The sequence below is a fragment of the Mytilus edulis genome, chromosome 9 (assembly GCF_963676685.1).
Source record: "Mytilus edulis chromosome 9, xbMytEdul2.2, whole genome shotgun sequence".
NCBI classification, from domain to species: domain Eukaryota; kingdom Metazoa; phylum Mollusca; class Bivalvia; order Mytilida; family Mytilidae; genus Mytilus; species Mytilus edulis.
The window spans coordinates 39,127,510-39,151,025 of NC_092352.1; the positions used below are offsets into that span (position 1 = coordinate 39,127,510).

The following is a 23,516-nucleotide window of genomic DNA, read 5'->3' on the forward strand; positions in this document are numbered from 1 at the left end:
TGTGTATACAATTATCATTCTCCACCTACGCCAATTTTATAAACCAATCATCAAAAGTTTGGTATTTTCACTTTATCGTCATAAATTCATATTTATATTTTCTACTGATGAGAACGCATCATTTATGTTAAATGAAGTACATTAAAGTTGTAAACTAGTAAGTGATATATTATAATAACTATCAAAACAGGCCGGGACGAAGACCAGGAAAATAGATCAAATTGTGATGAATTTCCTTTAGCCGGATACCTCATTATTGTCGTGGCACTTAAACCATTTACATGTAGACAACACACATATTTGAGATGTATTTGTTTTTAATGATCTAAGCCTTTTATTACATATTATACTTTGTTTTTATCTTTATCTCAATTTTAAACTCTGTTTTCAGTTATATTTGATTTCACCTTTTTTAGATTCTCAAAAAAACTGAGTTCTTTTCAATTATATCTCTCATACATTCAAAGTTAAAGTAGCAATTCTTTTTTGCCTTTTTACCTTGCTCGGCCCTTAAGTCACAACACTCGTTCAGTATCGTGCAAATTGTTTTTTCATAGGCGGATCCAGGGGGGGGCTGGGGGCCCCACTTTCGTGGGAAAAATTTGGTGGATTATATAGGGAATCATTGAAGCATGACTGGAGCGGCCCCCCCTTAGGAAAAGTTCTGGATCCGCCACTGGTTTTGTCATAGACGACCTCAGAAAGTGAGCAAGTCTCGAGAAGTATTCCATGAATCTATGTACGAGAAGTAAATAAGGATTGGGGTGGAAACAGATAAATTTCGGACTCAAGTGTAGGTCAATGTTGGTCTCCGTTGCTTCTGATGATCGGGATAAAAAGTTACAATGTTTTTTTTAAAACTGATGGACAAATCCATCAAAGAAATGTAAGAATTGTAAACGTTTATAATGCTATCTTCCATATAAAAGAGGGTCGAAAGATCCCAGAGGGACAGTCAAATTTATAGATCGAAAATATACTGTCAACGCAATGGCTAAAAAAGAAAAAAGACAAACAGACAAATAGTAGACCACAATGCACAACATAGGAAAATAAGAACTAAGCAACACGAACCCCACCAAAAACTGGGGGTGATCTCAGGTGCACCTTAATTCGAGCTTGATAAAAGTATGTGTTTATAAGCATTGTGTATATAAAAAAGAAGATGTGGTATGATTGCCAATGACACAACTCTCCACAAAAAACCATAATGACACAGAAATTAACAACTATAGGTCACCGTACGGCCTTCAACAATGAGCAAAGCCCATACCGCATAGTCAGCTATAAAAAGCCCCGAAATGACAATGTAAAACAATTCAAACGAGAAAACTAAAGGCCTTATTTATGTACAAAAAATGAACGAAAAACAAATATGCAACACATAAACAATTGACAACCACTGATTTACAAGCTCAGGGCTGACTTGGGATAGGCACATACATACATAATAGGGTGGGGTTAAACGTGTTAGCGGGATTCCAACCCTCCCCCTAACCTGGGACAGTGGTATAACAGTACAGCATAAGAACGAACTATAAAATCAGATGAAAAAGGCTTAACTCATCAGATGGACAAAAATACAAGTTAACTGACAGCTAGTTCAAAGCAACTAGCAACTAATAAAAAAATCATGCATCTAAGACTAAATTAGCTGTTTAAAATGTGTTGATAAAGAACGAACACCAATTCCAGGACGTAACAATTAATGCATCCTTCGCCTATACTGCGACGGGGCATTAAAAAACAAAAATAACACACTTATACATTTTTATAAAGCCTCTGATGTGACATATATTTTGGCACTTGGACGGTAAAAGTTATATGATCATGTACATATGTAGCATAAAACGCACATATGATATAAAGTATATTTTGACAGCATGGAAATACCGCAAGTCATCCAATCTAACTAAAATATAGATCTCTTAATTAAATTGCAAGTCACCCAACGTTTCAGAACATGTACTGCAATCTTAGCAGCATCATTTAACAAAAATATTTTAGAAATAATTTACCAGTTTTTGATCAAATCATATTTTGAGTATGGTGTATTTTATTTACTGTTACAACTTAGATAATTCTTCAATATCATTTGGTAATGGTGAATTCTTGGCTTCATCCGAATATACGGGTAGTTCTGAGGGATTAAAATTTTCTAGAGAAGCTATTTGACTACTTATAACGCACTGATCCATTGTGTGTACATCTCCTTTGACGGTTTCTGGAATTGGCGTATGATTCCTTGACGAACTCAACCTATCTGCACCTCCGTTGCCATATATATCATAGGTTTGATGTTTTGATTTGAGTATTTCTTTGGAATCGTTGTCGGTACCACTGTCTGAAAAATTTCTTTCGTTTTCAAATTCAATTGCGCCTGGAGGAAGAAATTTCGACATTAAATGTTCTTCTGAAACTGCAGACTTTTCGTAGAGTTCTTCCTTTGAAGGGCTTTGTCGTCTGTTTACCTCCTCTGCTTCCTTTAGTTTTTCCTGATAATCTTGGAAATACGGTTTTGATTCCGTCTTTGTTACTGGTAAAGTATAGTTATCTTCAACTACTATTTTTATCTTAGACTTGTTACCTTTATGTTTTTCTTGCTTTTCACATCTAATTTTGTTTTTCCTTGCTATCTTCTCGCACAGTGGTTTTGTAATAATTACAACCATCATTATAGTAAATCCAACACCTGCTATCAAAAAGATTGGACCAAGAATTAACAAATCTTCGACATCATACACGTCTCCGACAATAATAAGAGCTATCCCTGTTCCAACAAGACACAAGCCAATCACTGTAAGACATATTACCGTGTATTTTTGAGAATTAGATTTTTTGCTATATCCTTTAAATTTTCTGACTGGTGTAACTGTGCTCCTATCCGAAAACATAATTACTCGACACTTCACGCATATTCGTAAAATTCGGTAAATATTTTCTGATTAGAAGGCAGTGTTTTGTTTGATTAGATCAGCATAAACAGCTGAATGAGAACCTTATTGAATTCTGTCAAGAGCCATTTTGGTTCAAGATCTAGACCTGGTTTCGAAATCCCGTGCGAAAATTTGATATGCTTTTTTTCATTTAAATTTAAATACATAATAATCGAGAGCAGAGCGTATTTCATGTTTTCTTTATTAAATTATTATCGTTTAAAAAAATTAATGTCTTATTTTATATTTATATAGTGAACCAGGATGTGTATATTAAAAATTCTTTTGCATTGATTTTTGTATCCGTGTTAGACATTGCGAAACCGTTGATTACATAGCAACATAATATTTACAGTTAAATCCAAACACACGTTACGGGTGATGAGTTCTACTTGTAAACAACTATAACATATATATACCCGACGGTACTTTATATATATAAAACGTCTAAATACTTATTGAACAATAATCATTGGAATTACTTATAATACATGCGCTTAGACCCGCATCGATTTCTTGAATGATAATAGAAAGAAGTTTTGCAATAATATCAATCCTACTTTCTGTAACAATTTTACATACATATATATATGAATGGTTTTTGGCAATGATTCCGAGTTGAGGATTTCCAACTGTTTCTTCGAGATGAAAAAAAAGCATTGAAAGCACTGGGTGTTTTTTTTTTAAGTGCGATTGTCAAATGAGTTTGTGTCATTTGTTTATATACCATGGAATCTCAACTGAATAATCTCCATGTAACTGCGATGTGCCAATGCTGACTGCAGTCTGCTTACCAAATATCATTTAAATTATCTAAAGTTATAGTTGTTCATCATAAAGTAGACCTATCAAATCACACAATCTAATACATTGTTGACGCTGCTGCGGACACCACAAACAGCAAATATATATGCCTCTCTTTTTGACTTCGCAAAGGCGAGAAAGTGAATTATTTATAACTGAAAACGAATTTTCGTAAGATTTCCACCGTACTCTCTACATCTCGCTTACGATTGCTGCTACCTAATGTAACCATAAAAAATAGTCCATTTATCAGTAAAATACGGAATCAAAGAGCATGATTGCTCAGAGGGATACGATCGCCATTGTTATCATTGATATTTAGTATTATCTTCAAAAAACATTCAACTGCACATGTATCCATATTTAATTGAATTGCATATATACGAGTCGTTTTTAAACTTTAAAAGAATAGCCAATCTCTGAAACAAGAGCATATTCATACATGAACAATGTAATATTGAGATCTAAATTTGCTCTACATTTGCTTGATTCTTGGAAATTCAAACCCTCTTATCTAAAATACTAAAACGCAGCCGAGAAAACGCGGGTGTGTTACTGAATTAAAGGATCTACAGTGGACGCCTTATTTTCACTCTGTTTTTTTTTTATTCGTATTGAAAAGTGAGAAATTAAAACATGAGGATTATGGAAAGAAAATTAACAGAATGCTGTCTAAATTCAATCTATTTGTTTGTTTTTACTACTTTTTTTTATAACAAGACAATCTTAAGAATCTGAGTTGTTCCTATAATGTAAAGCACAAAACAGTTGACGCGAGAGCCTACGAAGGGAGTTAATGGTACCTGAAAGTCTACAGATTGCTTGGCAGCAATCATATCCCAAAAATGAAATAAATACGTTTAAAATGTTGCTCTTTTAATTGACACAGTCTTTTGGTCATGATTAAGCTTCTGTCCAAATTTCATAAAATTCCATTAGGGTATGGAAAAGTTATTATATTCAAAAAAATCTATACAAAAGACTAAACCTTAATGTGAACGATACCAGTCTCGCAGTTTTTTCGTCACATAAATATCGCAGGCTCGATAATATAGTCTTCATTGTTTTAATTTATGACCATGTTTTAAGTTGATCTTGAAAAAGTACAATTAATTGTTCATGACTTACGATCAATCTTAGACCTTAAGGTTTTTTGTGTGAAATCGACTCCTGAATTTCAATAACATTCCGTAGTTGGCTTTGGTATCTGTCTATCATATTTTGTTTTAATATAAAAAAGAAAACTTGGTATAATTGCCAATGAGACAATTGCAAATCTCCACAAGTTTGTTTGAGTATATTTTTAGGGTGTACATAATTCCGGCTTAATCAGTTTTTTTAGCTTGTTGTTCGGTGTTGGTTTTGCTCTTTGTTGAATGTCGTATTATGACCTACAGTTGCTCACATCTCTATCGTTTAGTCTTTAGTGGATAGTTGTCTTATTTACAATCTAACCATATTTTTATATTTAGCTATATAGGCAATTAAAATAAGATGATTTATATAAATTTATTTCATAAAAGAATTTGTTAAAAATATATATCTGGAAAAGATTTTAAATAAAAGATCAGATCATCAATAAAAACAATCATAACGAAAAAATCATATAAATATCTAAAAATTAATAAAAAAAAAAAATGCAACATACATGTATAAGTCATGGAATGTTTTAAACAACCTTTAAAACTGTTCAAATTCACTGTATGCATACAATTCCGCGTTGTAATGTACTATTTGAACTTTTACTCTTTTTTGTTCTTTTTTATAAAAGTTTCACACAATAAATATGGTTTTAATAATGAAAACTAAAAGATCAATTTAATGAACAATCGACAATTACACTAACATGAAATTCTGCCTAATAAAGTTCTATTACATAGAACACTCATCTACTTGTTAAAGCACAGTTAAAAAGTTTTATAACTAACTATGTGTGACTGCTAAGAAATTGGCGATCATATACTTTTTAATTCAAAGAAACCAAATCTAATATAGCACTTTTATTTAGCCGGTTTCCATGATTTCAATAGACAGCTATTAGTTAGGCAGCAATCATTTGATTTTCTGGGGGGGGGGAAGAAAAAAAATTGTTTGTTTCACCCTCAGCTGCCACTATATGTAATGCTAAAATTGAAAGAAAAAAATTGTTTTCGACTTGTCACGAAACAAAAAAATTGTTTTTCGCCGCAGGCAAAAAAAAAATTTTGTCCAGAAAAAAAAATCCCTTATCATAATCATATAGGTTTGATATAGAAAGTATTTGATACACACAACTATATAAATACCCTGCTATACACAGTCATTGTTTTCCATGAAAGACATACCTCACCTGACAGAATATACAATTTTTATAATAAAGGACTTATCATATCACAACTAGTACAGTACTAAAAACTCATACAATATTCCTTATGCGACATGTATTAAAAAGTATTCCATTGTTGACATGTCTCGCCTTTATGTTATAGTATAATGCAAATGTTGAAACTAAAATGGTATTTACTTTAACATGTTAACTTTCCAAAAACATTAACCGGGAAATACAATATACTTGACATAAACACAAAATGAAATATTGCAAAATATTACCGGTATCCATAAAAATTAAAATGCTATTTAAAATTTGAAAGTCAATGGACCTATGCTTGAGCAGTTGACGCTACGGATCAACTTATCTCCGTCTAAATGAGGGATGCCAATGCGATTACAACTGCAAACCAAATATTCATACCCTTAACATGACACAATCATATTACATTGTTTTCAAAATCAGTGCATACAAGATATGATAAAAAAAAAAATGCAAAAGTACAAAGAATGCCTCATTTCAAATATTTGGCAAACGAGGTCGGACATTGTTACTCTTGATTTGCAATATAAAATTTTATAATACTAGTACTGTTTAACCTGTTAAGTAATTCAATGATCATAATCGTTGTTACTTTATATAACAAGGCAGGTAAATGCACGCATTTACGAATCGTAAAATTCTTAGCTTTTTAATCAACTCTGATATCTGTTTATAATCATGATTTTGTGGCAAACGCATCGGCATTTGCATATCTTGTAAAGCGAACAAGCAAATGTAAGAAACAAATCTGTGTCTGCTAGCCTATATATGATTGTCTTGAAATAATCGTTGTATTAACTGAAAAGGGGCTGAGGATACACAACTGTTTCTGCAACCGCATTTTACATATTTGTCTCATACACTCCCTTATTTATTCTTTTACAAATTGTAATGTCCAAAAACCCGAGGCTATATTAAACTTCAAAGTCATAGGAGAAAAAACACGACCTACCCAAGTTGTGTGCTTAAATGTCACTTAATACTGAATATAGGATGCAACACCAACATGTACAAAAATAATGACCCTTGAAATCTTAACCACGAGATATGTGACCATCTTATAGCATATGACCAGTTTCTGCTTGAAAATAATATGGTTTCTTGTCTATTGTTTCCCAGAAAAGTTGTGGGTTTCTGCAAGTTCACCCCCCCTTAATTTCGACGAGAGAAACAAATGAGCTAGAATTAGGATTTCTGCTATGCAACAAACAAAGCCTAAGTAAACCCGTCATTTGTTTTGTTTTTTAAATAAAAACATGAGTACAAAATAATTTAAAATAGACAACAATGTACAAATATATAAGAGTATTAAAAATATGTCAACATGCTAAATCAAAATAATATCATATGTTGATAAATTAAAACTGGGTCACATAACTATTTTCTTCTTCGAAAGCTACCTTATGTTTTATTGTCTTAGATGCTGCTTCTGTTGAAATATCATCGTCAGACGATTTTGCCTTTTCTACATCAACAGATACCAGAGAATCTCTGTTCCGATCAGGGGCTGTTACAAAAGATGCTTGACTACTTGCTCCACTATGTTGTCTAGTTCTAGCCTGAAACATATCTGATCGTCTCGAGTCTGTCGTACCTGGTCTCATAACAAGCATAACACTGGATACAGTCTGACGATCAGCACTGCCTGCGTACGCATCGTGAATTAAAATACTACCTCCATGCTGACTAAATGCAGCGCTTTCTTGTCGATTTATGCCATTTTGTTTTAGGTCGGTTGCTGAATACCCAATTTTTCTATTGTTGTAAAGAGGTCTAACTATCAGAACAATTATGCAAGAGGATAAAATTGCACCAAAACTAAGAAAAATACCCCCCAAAATGATCAAATCGATGATATCTAATGTCCCTCCAAGAATAATCAGGGTTATACCTAATCCTAATAAGATTATTATGATGCAAATGCCACAAAGCACATTTGATCGATTTTCGTCGTTGCACATCTTCTAAAACTATACATCCCTCACCAAGGCCTGCAACTGTAAAAATAAAAATAAAATGTTATCTGTAAAGCGAAATAACCATTAGAAAATGACCCAAAAATGATTTATCTACATGTAATTCAATTGATTGATTGTTGGTTGCTTAACCTCCAGTGGCAAATATTTCATGCATGTTCAGGACGATAATCTAATTCAAGTACAGATACCAATGTACAATGCAATTTTTAATGTAGAGAAGTGGCACTGATTCGAAATAACTGCAAATGAGCACTGAAAACTCAATATCAAATACAGATTTTTGTCAAATCTTAAGGCATTATAAAGCAGTTTTTAAAATAATAATACACATGATACATGTATATATCTTTTAAAGAAGAGTAGAAACAATAGCAAAAGGAAATCAAAAATCATTTGTGGAAAAAAAAGAACACAAAAATTATGTAATACAATGTAGTGTATGAAATTATGAGGCACTAAACAGAATATTATAAATTGAGCAGCATGAGCAGTTTTGAGCACTAAAAAAATAAACAAAAAGGGAAATAACGTATTCCAGAAGGATAAACAGTTTCTGCTTATCTTTTTGAACCCACTGTGTTGCTCATGGCTGGTAATTAGGACAAAGACTCAATTCGATTAGGATTGAAACGTATATTACTAGATTTTAGAAATATTTTTCTCTTCCATCTTACTGTAGATTTTCTGCATTAAAAAAGTCTTACTTTTAAACAAAATCTATAGATATACATGAAGGTCACTCACAAATCCATTTTATATTGTTAATGGCTAAAAAAATGATATCTTATTGCAGGAGGTCTACTGGAACTTTTAGCTAGCATTTCTTGGCATGTAACCTTATTTTTTTTATACATTTGTATTAAGTAATATAGACTCGTATGGATGTTAGGGTCTTCAACCACAATTCTTAAATCAAGGGTTGGCAAAGTATTACACAGGCTATCCTGGGAAAACCTGAACCTAGACAGGAAAACCTAAGTTCAGGTTAAATTAAGCTGCTTGAATTGTTTTACCTTGTCATTTTGGGGCCTTTTATAGCTGACTATGCGGTATGGGCTTTGCTCATTGTTGAAGACTGTACGGTGACATATAGTTGTTAATTTCAGTGTCATTTTGATCTCTTGTGGAGAGTTGTCTCATTGGCAATCATGCCACATCTTCTTTTTTTATAATGTTAAGCTTGTTTCTACACCGAAAAGTAAAATACCTGTACTGTCAGTTTTCACGCTTAGCCAGCAACTTAGGCTTGTAAAATTGAGTACGTGTCATTATAAAATTCATCTCTACAGGCCAACAGAATCTATCTAAAATGTTCCAAAACTGAGCTTCAGGGTTGTAGATTTTAAAGTTTAGTGGAGACTATATACTTAGTGATATTGCTAAATATATTTATTTCATACAGATAACCATTAATATTGAGCGTCATTTTCAAAGGATAAACAAATTAAATGTTCTTTTCTGTTATAATTCTACATAGACAAAGTACATTTATATTTTGCAAGTTTTGTTATACCTTGTTTATTATTTCTCCCTTTTGTTTGAATCAATTACAAATTTTTAAAAATGCCTATGAGGGTAGTGAATAGGAAAAGTATAATTGCTTTATAATCATACTACTACATGTAAATACATTTATCTTACCTCCTATACATTTCCAGGAATATGATTGGTTAAAAGCGTCCGCGTGCAAACCGTGTATATTTGATATTAGGTTAGTAGGGAGGCGGGGTTTATCTCATACACGGTTAGTAGTGGAGTTACGTCCCTTTATATTCCTTATTAGGTAAGAAGGGGGCGGGGCTTATTTAATACACGGTTAGTAATGGTGTTATGTCCCTTTGTAAAAAACAAAACGGTACTGAGAAAAAATCTTAAAAGTTCCAACAGACGAAGAAATTGATGATCCAGATTGAAACAAATTCATAAAACACATTTAAACCTTACAAGTCGTTATTGTTGGCATCTGTTTTTGTAGGATTAATGGAAGTATTTTCCTAGCGCTAACAGTATTGAAGACTTGCTCGTTTTGAGAATCACTAGTCTTAATTTCACACGTTAAGATAGTCGGTAAGATAAATTCGTTACATAGTGTGCTAGTGACGTAATACGGTATATATGGGGTCAGTAAATTCCATATGGGGATTCGAGCTTCGCTCTCACCCCATATGGAATTTACTGACCCCATATATACCGTATTAGGTCACTAGCACACTATGTAACTAATAATATACACCCTTTAAAGGGCCATTTGGTCAACTATCAGTTCTACTATGAAAAGGCTTATTATTGCAAATGAACAAAACAGTGTTATAATCTGATTAATTACTTACATACATACTAGTTAATAGTGATGTCTATGAAATTATGTGACTTTGACCAAATATACTTCAAGCAAGATCAACTTAGGGCAGGTCAGGTTTGGACATATAACTACCTGAATCCGGGTCCGTTCGCGCCCATTCACGTTCGCACCCACTCATGTTTGCCCCCTTTCACTTTCGCACCCTACATGTTTGCGCCCAATCTTAATTGGTTTTGTGCTTAATAACTTTGTAAGCAAGTGTATTTTATAAATATAATTGTTGTCATTGTCTCAAAATAAAGTGAGACAGAATTTTTTTTGTGTTGAATAAATCTTAATTATGTTTTGGATAGTGTTTTGTTAAAAAAAAATGATAATCCTTTCTAAATAAAGTGGGATTCTGTCAACGTTTTATTTTGTGTTGAATAACTCTTAATCATGTTTTGGTTAGTGTATTGCTATAACTTTGTTTAATTGACTTGTTTCAAAATGAAGTGAGATTCTGACTACTTTTTTTTTTGTGTGTTGAATAAATTTTATCATGTTTTGGTTATATTAATGAATTGCTATATTTTGGTTCCTATATTTTATTGTTTCAGATCAAAGGGACCAAGCTGATAAAAATAATTATCTTTTGTGTTTTCATTTAAAATCTTCAATGTTTTTTACTCATACCAAGCTATAAATACATTCAGTATTTACAACAAAGCAATTGAATAAAAACAATCATGATTTTCCAATTATTCAACTGGAATTTGAATTAAAATTCGGCGCGAACGTGTAGAGTGCGAACGTGCGAGGTGCGAATGTGTAGAGTGCGAAAGGACCTTGGGTGCGAACGTGCGAATCAGGGTCCGTTCGCGCCCATTCACGTTCGCACCCACTCATGTTCGCCCCCTTTCATTTTCGCACCCTACATGTTCGCGCCCAATTTTAATTGGTTTTGTGTTTAATAACTTTGTAATCAAGTTTTGGCAAGTAGTATTCTTATAAGTATAATTGTTTTCATGGTCTCAAAATAAATTGAGACAGCCTTCTTTTTTTATGTTGAATAAATCTTAATCATGTTTTGGATAGTGTATTGTTAAAAAAATTTATATTCCTTTCAAAATAAAGTGGGATTCTGTCAATGTTTTATTTTGTGTTGAATAACTGTTTATCATGTTTTGGTTAGTGTATTGCTATAACTTTTGTTTCATTGACTTGTTTCAAAATGAAGTGAGATTCTGACTACGTTTCTTGTTTTTTTTTTGTGTGTTGATTAAATTTTATCATGTATAGTAATATATAATAGTGTATTGTTTCATTATTTCAGATCAAAGGGACCAAGCTGTTAAAACAATTATCTTTTGTGTTTTTCATTTAAAATCTTCAATCTTTTACTCATACCAAGCTATAAATACATGAAAGCAATTAAAAACAACAATCATGATTTTCCAATTATTCAACTCGAACGTGCGAGGTGCGAACGTGTAGGGTGCGAAAGTATATTGGGCGCGAACGGACCTGATACCCGAACGTGCGAGGTGCAAACGTGTAGGGTGCGAAAGTGTATTGGGCGCGAACAGACCTGATACCTAACTACCTGACACCAAAACACAGCTCAGTTTCCAATTTCAAATAGGGTATTAATTATTACTAATATTAGATTGCAATTGTAAACATGTACAAATGATAATAAATAAATCAGGCTACATAGTAAATTGCAGTCATTAACGGTTACCATGTATGTTCTTACATTAAAAACAAAAATGAATGTATATGCTTTTCTTTTATTTTCCTATTTGTGCATGTTGAATGGTGTATAATTTTGGTAAACCGGCAAAGGTTAAAAAATGGGAACACCATAGGCACCAATTTTTCCAACTTGCCTTGTCATTAGAGCTGGATATTATTTAAATACAAATTAATCTTTCCCGTGTAACGATGGTTATTTCTTCAACTCACCTTAGTTTTGACATTTCTTTTCTAGAATTATTACATGCATTTCGAAATTTTTTGTTTACAGGTGTTGAAACAACCGCTTTGTTTACCAAGGAAGTTGTTTAAAAGGCGGAATCAGACAGGTGCTTCCGGAAAAGCTCCGAATTTCCGGAGTTGATTGTACACAAAAAATTAATAGACAGTGGCTATTTTGCCGTCTCTGATTAAAATATGTTAAATTCAAGCCGGTAAAATAGCCTATTTCTAAAGAAATGCTAAGTTGCCGGAACCAGCATTTAAAATACTAAGTAATGAATTGGTTATTTTGTAGGTTCTTTGGAAAGAGTGAAATTTGATATTTAAATTTGAAAAGTACTACGATAATGTACACTGTCAACATAAAAGAATAAAATAATTATTGATATACCAGACGTATAGTTAAATAGGAAAACAGCTGCCAATATTTAAGACACATATGATTTTTTTAAAACATTGATTAGTAAATCAGTAAGTAGTAAGAATTTATTACAAGAAATAAACAAAATAAAAATATTGACGGCATCCATTTGTTGCAATGAAATTATATCATGGCTAAACCTGCAGTTGCAATTAATTATAAAATCAGTTAGTCTAATATTACATGAATGCATTTTTAGCTCACCTGGCCCGAAGGGCCAAGTGAGCTTTTCTCATCACTTGGCGTCCGGCGTCCGTCGTCCGGCGTCGTCCGTCGTCCGTCGTCCGTCGTCGTTAACTTTTACAAAAATCTTCTCCTCTGAAACTACTGGGCCAAATTTAACCAAACTTGGCCACAATCATCATTGGGGTATCTAGTTTAAAAAATGTGTTCGGTTACCCGGCCAACCAACCAAGATGGCCGCCATGGCTAAAAATAGAACATAGGGGTAAAATGCAGTTTTTGGCTTATAACTCTGAAACCGAACCATTTAGAGCAAATCTGACAGGGGGTTAAATTGTTTATTAAGTCAAGATCTATCTGCCCTGAAATTTTCAGACGAATCGGACAACCGGTTGTTGGGTTGCTGCCCCTGAATTGGCAATTTTAAGGAAATTTTGCCGTTATATGGTTATTATCTTGAATATTATTATAGATAGAGATAAACTGTAAACAGCAATAATGTTCAGCAAAGTAAGATCTACAAATAAGTCAACATGACCGAAATGGTCAGTTGACCCATATAGGAGTTATTGCCCTTTATAGTCAATTTTTAACCATTTTTCGTAAATCTTAGTAATCTTTTACAAAAATCTTCTCCTCTGAAACTACTAGGCCAAATTTATCCAAACTTGGCCACAATTATCTTTGGGGTATCTAGTTTAAAAAATGTGTCCGGTGACCCGGCCAACCAACCAAGATGGCCGCCACGGCTAAAAATAGAACATAGGGGTAAAATGCAGTTTTTGGCTTATAACTTAAAAACCAAAGCATTTAGAGCAAATCTGACAATTGGTAAAATTGTTTATCAGGTCAAGATCTATTTACCCTGAAATTTTCAGATGAATCTGACAACCTGTTGTTGGGTTGATGCCCCTGAATTGGTAATTTTAAGGAAATTTTACTGTTTTTGGTTATTATCTTGAAAATTATTATAGATAGAAATAAACTGTAAACAGCAATAATGTTCAGCAAAGTAAGATTTACAAATAAGTCAACATGACCGAAATGGTCAGTTGACCCATATAGGAGTTATTGCCCTTTAAAGTCAATTTTTAACCATTTTTCGTAAATCTTAGTAATCTTTTACAAAAATCTTCTCCTCTGAAACTGATGGGCCAAATTAATCCAAACTTATCCACAATCATCTCTGGGGTATCTAGTTTAAAAAATGTGTCCGATGACCTGGCCATCCAACCAAGATGGCCGCCATGGCTAAAAATAGAACATAGGGGTAAAATGCAGTTTTTGGCTAATAACTCAAAAACCAAAGCGTTTAGAGCAAATCTGACAGGGTTAAATTGTTTATCAGGTCAAGATCTATCTGCCCCGAAATTTTCAAATGAATCGGACAACCCGTTGTTGGGTTGCTGCCCCTGAATTGGTAATTTTAAGGAAATTTTGCTGTTTTTGGTTATTGTCTTGAATATTATTATAGATAGAGATAAACTGTAAACAGCAATAATGTTCAGCAAAGTAAGATTTACAAATAAGTCAACATGACCGAAATGGTCAATTGACCCCCTAAGGAGTTATTGTCCTTTATAGTCAATTTTCAACAATTTTTATAAAATTGTAAATTTTTACTAAAATTTTCCACTGAAACTACTGGGCCAAGTTCATTATAGATAGAGATAATTGTAAGCTGCAAGGATGTTCAGTAAAGTAAGATGTACAAACACATCACCATCACCAAAATACACTTTTGTCATGAATCCATCTGCTTCCTTTGTTTAATAGTCACATAGACCAAGGTGAGCGACACAGGCTCTTTAGAGCCTCTAGTTAAAGAATAAAATACAGATTTTTTAACTGTATATGTTATAAAAAAAAATCCTTGAATCATGATAATCAGAGACATATAATACACAATAATACACTTATTGTTTCTGGTTTAATCTCGGGTTTGTACCGAAAAAAAACCCGTTCATATCTGTTTTCGAATGTTCGGACAGGACACCAAACTGATAAGCAATATTCTAGATAAGATATAACTGTAGTTTTATATACCAAACGGTTTATGATTATTCCTGATTCTATTTTAAATTTCGTTTTAGAAAGCCTAAGATGTGTTTTTGGTTTGCAAGTGATGTTTTAATACTTTGAAAAGTTTCTGATAAGTTGATACCAAGGCATTATCAGTTGTCTGTGTTGACAGATTCTAAACAACGCATAGAAATATGAACAAAGTATATCATTTTCCTGACGCTGATGCTGTACAACAAACTACAAGAAATAGTCAAGGTGTAATAACTGAAAACAAATATTTGTACAGGATATAAAAAATATCTTCTGTTGCCTCATATATTGTATTCCTGACCCCAGAATGGAAGAGCTGCTTAAAGCCAATAGATTTTCCTAGAATGTGTCAGTGTTTGATACGACAATTCCTTGGAATTTGTTCAGGCTCGACTGAATATTTTTTAATAAAAGCTGTATTCGAATGCCAAGGTATTTCATTGCTGTTGCAGGATATTTATAGAGTGACTAAATCGTCTTTATCTGTTGTTGACCAGACGACAGAGCTGTGGCTACTTGGTGGTAAATCTTCTTAAATGGTATTTAGTGGTTTATCGTACTTCTTTGTTTCGGAAGTACGCATGCCACTGTTTTAATTGTTTGTTGTAGACAATTTAGAAGGTGGCAATATGTTACGCTGGCACTCTCAGAACACTGCATTGTTTCAGATCGGGTTTTGTTGCCTTGTTTCAATGATACTTTCGGCCTCATGCAACGTACGGTTGGTTTCGGTAATCTGGTAGCCTCAATTCTATATCTTTGAAGCACAATAATCCCACCAAACATCGAGGGTGATCTTAGTTGCTTCGGAAGGGTTAATAGGTCCTGCTTGACATAAACAAATCTTAAAAAAACAACTTATCATATATACTAGGCTTATAATTAGTGATCTTGTAAACTTTCCAAGTATTCAAGGGTATAACGTCTAAATTTCTGTAGAATGATAAAAATGCTTTTGTTTAATTTTGATTTTTGTTCAATATTGTACATAATTTGTTATACACAATGTCACTATAATAAACATATTTGTATTGTATTGTACATAAAAATCTTGGATTATCTTTTTTCCGGTTATATAATTGTCTTGCTGGAAGTTTATACGTCAATTTCGCCCTCCTTTTTACTTTGATTATTTCATGATGTTTAGTTGGTAGCATTGCCGGATTTTAAAACGGTTTGCCGATTTTTGCATGTTATACACATATCTCTTCTGATTTACGGTTGTCTTCTATAGTTATGAAAATGCCAGCCTTATTATGATGGACCATGGAACTGTGGTGATTCCTAAAATACTGAAGATGGTTATCGACTTTGTCTTACTAGTAGTTATGTTGTGTGTCAAGTGGTGTATTTTAAAAGGCCAGTTTTCGTCACATTTTCATGATTCACAAAGTTTCTTAACATTTAAACTATGGGGATAGTTTATCCAACATGTAGTTAACTTTACCTTTTAAGTAAAGATAGATGATTCTTACTTAAGTGCTGTTACAGCATGTTAAAAACAAGCAAAGATTGCTGTAAGATAAAGATATAATTTCCCCTTGTTTCCTTGGTTTCTTAGGGTTATATCACCATTTTAGCAACAATCGTTTACCTCCCCATAACTTAAATCAATTTGTCGCATATTTCTATTCAGTTTACTCCTCTAATTGCGTGTTCTCAATTCCAATACTAAGTTCTGTGTTCTCAATTCCAATACTAAGTTCTGTGTTCTCAATTCCAATACTAAGTTCTCTAGTCTTTCTACAATTCCCGTTCTTTTATTTATTTCTTACTAATTTATATGTTTACGGGTAACTGTGTCAATATCTTCAATTGTTTTTACATAAGCGGTAATGGTAACGTTTATTTTCCTGTAGCTCATATAGATATAGGAAGATGTGGTGTGAGTGCCAATGAGACAACTCTCCATCCCTGAAATAACAATTTAAAAAAAAGTAAACCATTATAGGTCAATGTACGACCTTCAACACGGAGCCTTGACTCACACCGAACAACAAGCTATAAAGGGCCCCAAAATTACTAGTGCAAAACCATTCAAACGGGAAAACTAACGGTCTAATCTATATAAAATTAAAAAAAACGAGAAATCGTAAACTTGGATATGTATGATAGCTCGTTTCGAAGCTGTGACATTTTCACTTATGTGGTTAAATTTTCGGGGTACGAAGTGAGATTAATTCTTCCGTAAATTAGCATACTCCGAACATCCTTTCGTGATGCGGCTCCATGTGATTTTATGAATACTGATTATATATATTTAGAAATTAATTCTTTTATAGAAACGTTTGATATGATTAAACAAGAACAAAGTTGTGTAAATGATATATTTTCATCGTATTGTAAAACTGTAGAAGGTGAAATGAATGACAAACTAACACGTAAAACTGTATGTATAGGTGGTAGTTGTCTTACAAACAAGAAACATAGAATAAAAAAACCTTGGTGGAATGATTATTGAAACAAGTTATGGGTTGATATGTGCAAGGCCGAAATTACGTGGAATAAATTTAATAATAGTTCACGTGCTTCTGAATTGAAGTCGTTTTATGCACAGAAGAGAAAATATTTTGACAGGGAGGTTCAAAAATGTAAGCGAAAGTATTGGTTTAGTATGTTGGACCTGTTGTTGGAATCAAAAAGAAACCAACAGCAGTTCTGGAAAAAAAATTGGTAAAATTGGGGTAGCGGAAAACCGGAAGTAAGTAATTCCCATAGAGGTCATAGACCAAGATGGGAATGTTAATTCAAAACTGACAGCTGTTTTAGATAAATGGAAGTCGGAAAAAAACGTCAGAATTATGGAACAAAATTATTATCAATCCTATACCTGAAGCAAACATGACAGATCCGCGCGACCCCTTGTCTTACAGAGGAATTGCATTAGCTTGTGTTTCCTATAAGCTTTATTGTAATATTTTAAACGAAAGGCTTGTGCAATGGATAGATGACAATAACATATTAGTCGACGAACAAAATGGTTTCCGTCAAAATCGAAGCACTATAGACCAATTGTCTTCTCTTACAAACATAATTGAAGTCAGAAAGAAGCTTCGTAAATCTACTTTTTGTGCGTTTATTGATTTTAAAAAGGCATATGATACCATCAATAGAAATATACTATGGTCCAAGTTAAATGTAATGGGGGTGGCTGAAAATTTTTGTGCTGCTATACAGTCTATTTATTCAAATATATTATGTTCAGTACGATTAAACGGCAATTTATCAGAATGGTTTAATGTTAACAGTGGTCTTAAACAAGGATGTCCATTATCTCCCTTGTTATTTAATTTATATATTAATGACCTAGTTTCATTCTTGAAATCATGTGTGGTATTGATATTGATGATGAAAAAGTTTGTATTTTGCTTTATGCTGATGATGTGGTTTTACTTGCAAATAATGAAAAAGAATTACAAATTCTGTTAAAGGCATCAGATATATGGTGTGGAGATAATTATATGACCATTAATTCCAAAAAGTGTAATATTGTGCATTTTAGAACACCTTCTGTTAATAAGTCACATGTTGAATTTAAATGTGGGAATGATATCATTGAATATTCTACTACTTATACATATTTAGGTTTAGTTTTAAGTGATTTTTTAGATTATAATGTAACTGCTAAAGCTGTTGCAGCTTCTGCAAATAGAGCACTTGGCCTTGTTATAGCCAAGTGCAAAATCTTAGGTGGTGTTACTCATAATGTCTTTTCAAAATTATATGAGAGTTTGGTGCTTCCAATTGTTGAATATGGTGCTGGTATTTGGGGTTGCAAAAATTTTTCTTTTGTAAATACCATCCATAATAGAGCTTGCAGATTTTTTCTTGGAGTGGGTAAATATACCCCAAATGCTGCAGTTGCAGGGGATATGGGGTGGATACCTATCTTTCAAAAACAATGGCAATGCTTAATTCGACTATGGTGCCGTTTGAACAATATGAGTTCTGATCGTTTAAACAGAAAAAAATTCATATGGGCAGACATTATGAATAAAAAACATAAGTGTATAAAAAATTGGAATTTTTATGTAAGGAAAACGTTTTCGGAGTATAATGCAGAACATTTGTGTATCATTACAGATTATGTTGATAGTACCTCAGTTGTCAATACTGTTATGTCTAAAATGTTTAGTAAATATGCCGAACAGTGGCAAGGCAATTTACAATCAGAGAAAGCTTTATCTGGTAAAGGTGGTAACAAACTTCGTACATAAAATCTATTAAAGAACAGTTTTGAAACGGAAACTTATTGTAAAATTCCAATGCTATTTTCGCAAAGAACCACCATTTTACACATTTGTTCTATGTTCCTCTACTTTCCTAATCACCACAAATGGTTAAGCTCAGTCATTTGTAAAACATAGAAACATGTCCAATATCACTACACAGAGATTTTTTTCTGACGTGACTTTTGAAGTTCCTCATTTCGAGGGGCATTAGGGATGTTGTTCCAACTGCCAGTCTACTTACTGATTGCCCTTGGAGAAAGTTTTCCTCCTGCAGATGTCAGTATAATTAAATGGTATCTACTAGTTATAGCAGTAAAGCAATAAACAATGCACATCCATCTGTAACGGATCTATTGCTGTGTTTGAGGTAGCTTGAGTGACCAATTTTTTTTCGACAGTTTTTTCTTACAGTTCTAAATGGACTTTCAAATTTCAATTAAAAACAAGGATCACGGACTTTGTTTCTACGTTGATACATATTGAAATTAACGTAAATTATAGTTATTCTATATGGGGTAGTTATGTTTTCCTTATTCATGAAACCATAAACAATAGAATGTTTGAAGTTCAATGAGTAGTAGAATTGAGTGTTGTCAAATCCCTTGAGCAATCATATTAACGGCTCGCTGTTGCTATCAGCGTAAAGTAGCATGTCAATTTTTTAAAGACTTTAGAGGTGATGACCTCATTAAACAGGGAAATACCGTCAAAAAACACAAAATTCTTGTAAGAAAAATCCAGAGGCGGATCCCAGTTGATTCCTGTCTTAAGAGAGGCATATACCATTAAATGTGGTCTGGCTTCATCGGTTTGTACTCGTTGCATTAACACATTTGAAACTCTTGCATGGTCATAGATGAAATTTCGTCTATGGGTATTACATATATGGTTGTACGTTGCATTGTCGTTTGAGTTTTGTTTCACTCCGGTGTTTCTGTTGTTTCGTTGTTGTCTTCTAATGGTTAATGTGTTTTCCTTGGTCTGTTTTGTAGTCCAGATTATGTTTTTCTCAAGCGATTTATGACTTTTAAACAGCAATATACTACTGTTGCCTTTGTGTATGAACAATATAAGTAGTGATTTCATCCATTGCAAGATCAATTATTTATATTCTTCCAACCTTAGTATGTTTCATGCTGGTTAATTAATACTGCTTATGTCCTTCTTGATTTCCTGCTATTGACCTTTTACTCATCCATTACGTGTTTTACTTTTTTTTAATGGTGGTTTAAGGGCTTCCAAGCTGAAACAGTTAATTCAAGAAACCATTTTATTTCTTTTGTATATATTTTTAAACCTCGTATCTATGATGAGTTTATTATTGAATTTAACAAGCAAGTTGCAATTCTGGATCATGCTCATCATTTATTTGGACAAAGATTGACTATTTCAATCCACTAGCGCAAATTGAAGTTTATGAATATATCTCCTCACTATTGAAAACATTATGAACAGTATCGATTATTGCACCAGATGTGCATTTCGACAACAAATGTCTCGTGATGATTGAGGCCAACATATTTGAAAATCAATAACTTATTAAAACAATAAACCAAAAAAGGCCATAAAGTATAACCAAAAGCCGGGCTTTATAATAACTAAGCTATGACCAACTTTGTCTGAGAAAGTAAAACTTGGTTTCTAAGTAGTTTTATAATAATTGCATTGTTAGCTGATTACAACAGTTATTAAGAATGTATGAAGTTGCGAAGCGATGCTCAAATTTGTATTGTCCTTGTTCACATACATGCTCTTCTCAAAACTGTATTTTAAAGTCAGTATTAAAATCATATGTATACATTAGGTACAATAAACCATTATGATTTTATTAAAAGGTTATTCATACACAATAAATCGAATTATAAAAGTTTAACTCATCACTCAAACAGAACTACGGACGAGATGTATAATTTAAATTTTCATAACTACTAATTTCATAATTCACATCAATCTATAGTGGTAAAATATATAATTTAACATGTAAGATTATTCAATTTGCTATTCATAAGTTTTTCTTATATACTGTTGAAAAGAAAACAACTGTTTAATGATATGATGAGAGACGGTTCACCAGTTATGAATGTAGCTTCAAATAGAGCTTTTGTCAATCTCCGTTCATGTTCTTCCAGTTGTGAAGTTTTAGTGTATTCAGTTTTAAAGTCGTTGAATGCCTCATCGTGTAAATAAGGAAAGGGAAACTTAACAATGATTTTAATGAAAGTGGCATACTTTGGTTACATCATCTCATACAGTTAGAAAATTTAAAAAAATAAAAAAAACAATAGAGAGGTTTCTGTATTTTTGTTTTGATATATTTAACTTCGTTGTACATAATTTGTATTATCCAATACCCTTTACATAACCCCTGGAATGTCATTTTGTAATACTGCACAAAACGAAATAATATACATTCGAAGACATATGTATACGACAGGAATTTATTGTGGAATCTTAAAGATAAAAGTTAATAACAAAAAAAGTTAGAACTTTCGTTTTCATAAATGGAATAATTTTCATCTGGAATTAACACTTTTTCGAAACCTGTCGCTCTGTGATAAATTCAAAGAATAAAAGTTTTCGATGAGTAAGAATATGAAGGAAAAGGAGAAGCCGAAGCAAGAAAAAAATGCAAAACAACCACCTAAGAAAAAACTTACTCTTGCTGAAGAGGAAGAAGAGAGAAAAAGACAAATCGATGAACAAATTGAAAAAGAAAGAGGTAGATTCTTGGAACAGATGGAAGATTTAGTGAAAGAGTTAGAAAAATTGAAATCTGAAAATGAAAAATTACGACGTCAACAAGATTCAAGATTTGGCGGTACTATAGATACTGTAGACAAAATTAAAAAAGAATTAGAAAGAGCAAAAGCAACAAACAAATTTCTATTGACGGATATAGAAACAAGGAAAAATCAGTGTCATCAGCTAGAAACACAAGTGTTTGAAATGAACATTAAATCTGAAGCATCAGGTAAAAAGACTGGAGAATTGTTGAAAGATAATCATAAACTTAAAGTCGAACGTGAATCGCTTTTACAAGAGAAGCAAAGGAATTTAAAACTGTTGGAAGAAAACCGGAAACTGAGACAATGGCTTTCGTCCAATAGGATCGACGTAAAGACAGGTAAGCCAATGATAGAAATGTTGAAAAAGCGCGCAGCTGAGAACAAAAACAGTAAACCAATACCAGTTCGAAGTTTGAGAAGAGCTGAAGAAGCCAGGAAACAGAAATACCAGAGCAAAAGTCTTGAGGATCTAAGACAGCTTCGGGAGTTCTATAATTCAAAGACGCATCGATCTAATGATGGTAAAGAACCACCATCTTACCTAGGCAATTATATGGACATAATGCGTCAGAAGAAACAACAGAATAAAAAACCAAAATTGATTATGAACTTAAAGTAGAATGTCTGGTATAATGAGTGAATTGCTATGTCGTAGTTAGTTATTTTTCGTTAGAAAAATTCACTTATGTCGAAGTTTTTCGATTAAATTTAGATTTTATGATCTAAAGTGATACATGTTTACTTCATATGTAAATTTTTTTGTCTTTTATTAGTTTAATTTTCATGTAGAAATGTTAGAATAAATACCCGCATAATCGCACTTGTATCAAGCGATACTGGTATTCAAACAATGAATTTCGTAAATTCTGTTAAAAAGTAATTAAACATTGAGAGAAAATAAATCCGGGTTACAAACAAAAAACGAGGAAAATACATCAACTATATAAGAGGAAAATAAATGAAAACAGTAACACTGAAGTGCAACAAGAACAAACGCCTCATACATAGAAACAAATTGCCATATTTCTGTCTTGGACTATGAACTATAATTTGACCTACGTTCCTTGGGAATTTCAACAACAGATAAAGATGTGGAACTTCCTTTACTGTATATAAACCAGGATTGAAATTTTATATTTGGGCCAGACGCGCGTTTCGTCTTCAAAAGATTCACCAGTGACGCTCGAATCAAGGACCAAAATTACCTAAAAGTTTTGCTAAATACAGCTTAGGTAATCTATTCCTGAGGTAGAAAAGCCTTAGTATTTCAAATTTTTTTTAAAGTTTCGTAAACAGTTACTAGTAGTTTATAATAATGACTATATAAATGATATTTCATGTCAAAACAGAAGACTGACTACTAAGCTGGTGATACCCTCGGAGAGTTAAAACTCCCGACCAGCAGCCAGTGACATCGACCAAGTGGTTATAAATAAACTCATCATAGATTCCAGGATTGAAACTTTGTATTTGCGTCAGACGCGCAATTCGTCTACAAAAGACTCACCA

General features: G+C 32.8%; 1 protein-coding gene across 1 annotated transcript; it reads left to right on the plus strand.

Annotated features, from left to right (window-relative positions):
• The first annotated feature begins 18,315 nt into the window (after nt 1-18,315).
• On the plus strand, nt 18,316-19,206 carry LOC139489953 (uncharacterized). The gene is made up of 2 exons (XM_071276802.1): nt 18,316-18,751; nt 19,073-19,206. The coding sequence occupies exons 1-2, from the start codon at nt 18,316-18,318 to the stop codon at nt 19,204-19,206; spliced, it is 570 nt and encodes a 189-aa protein (XP_071132903.1).
• The last annotated feature ends 4,310 nt before the right edge of the window (nt 19,207-23,516 follow it).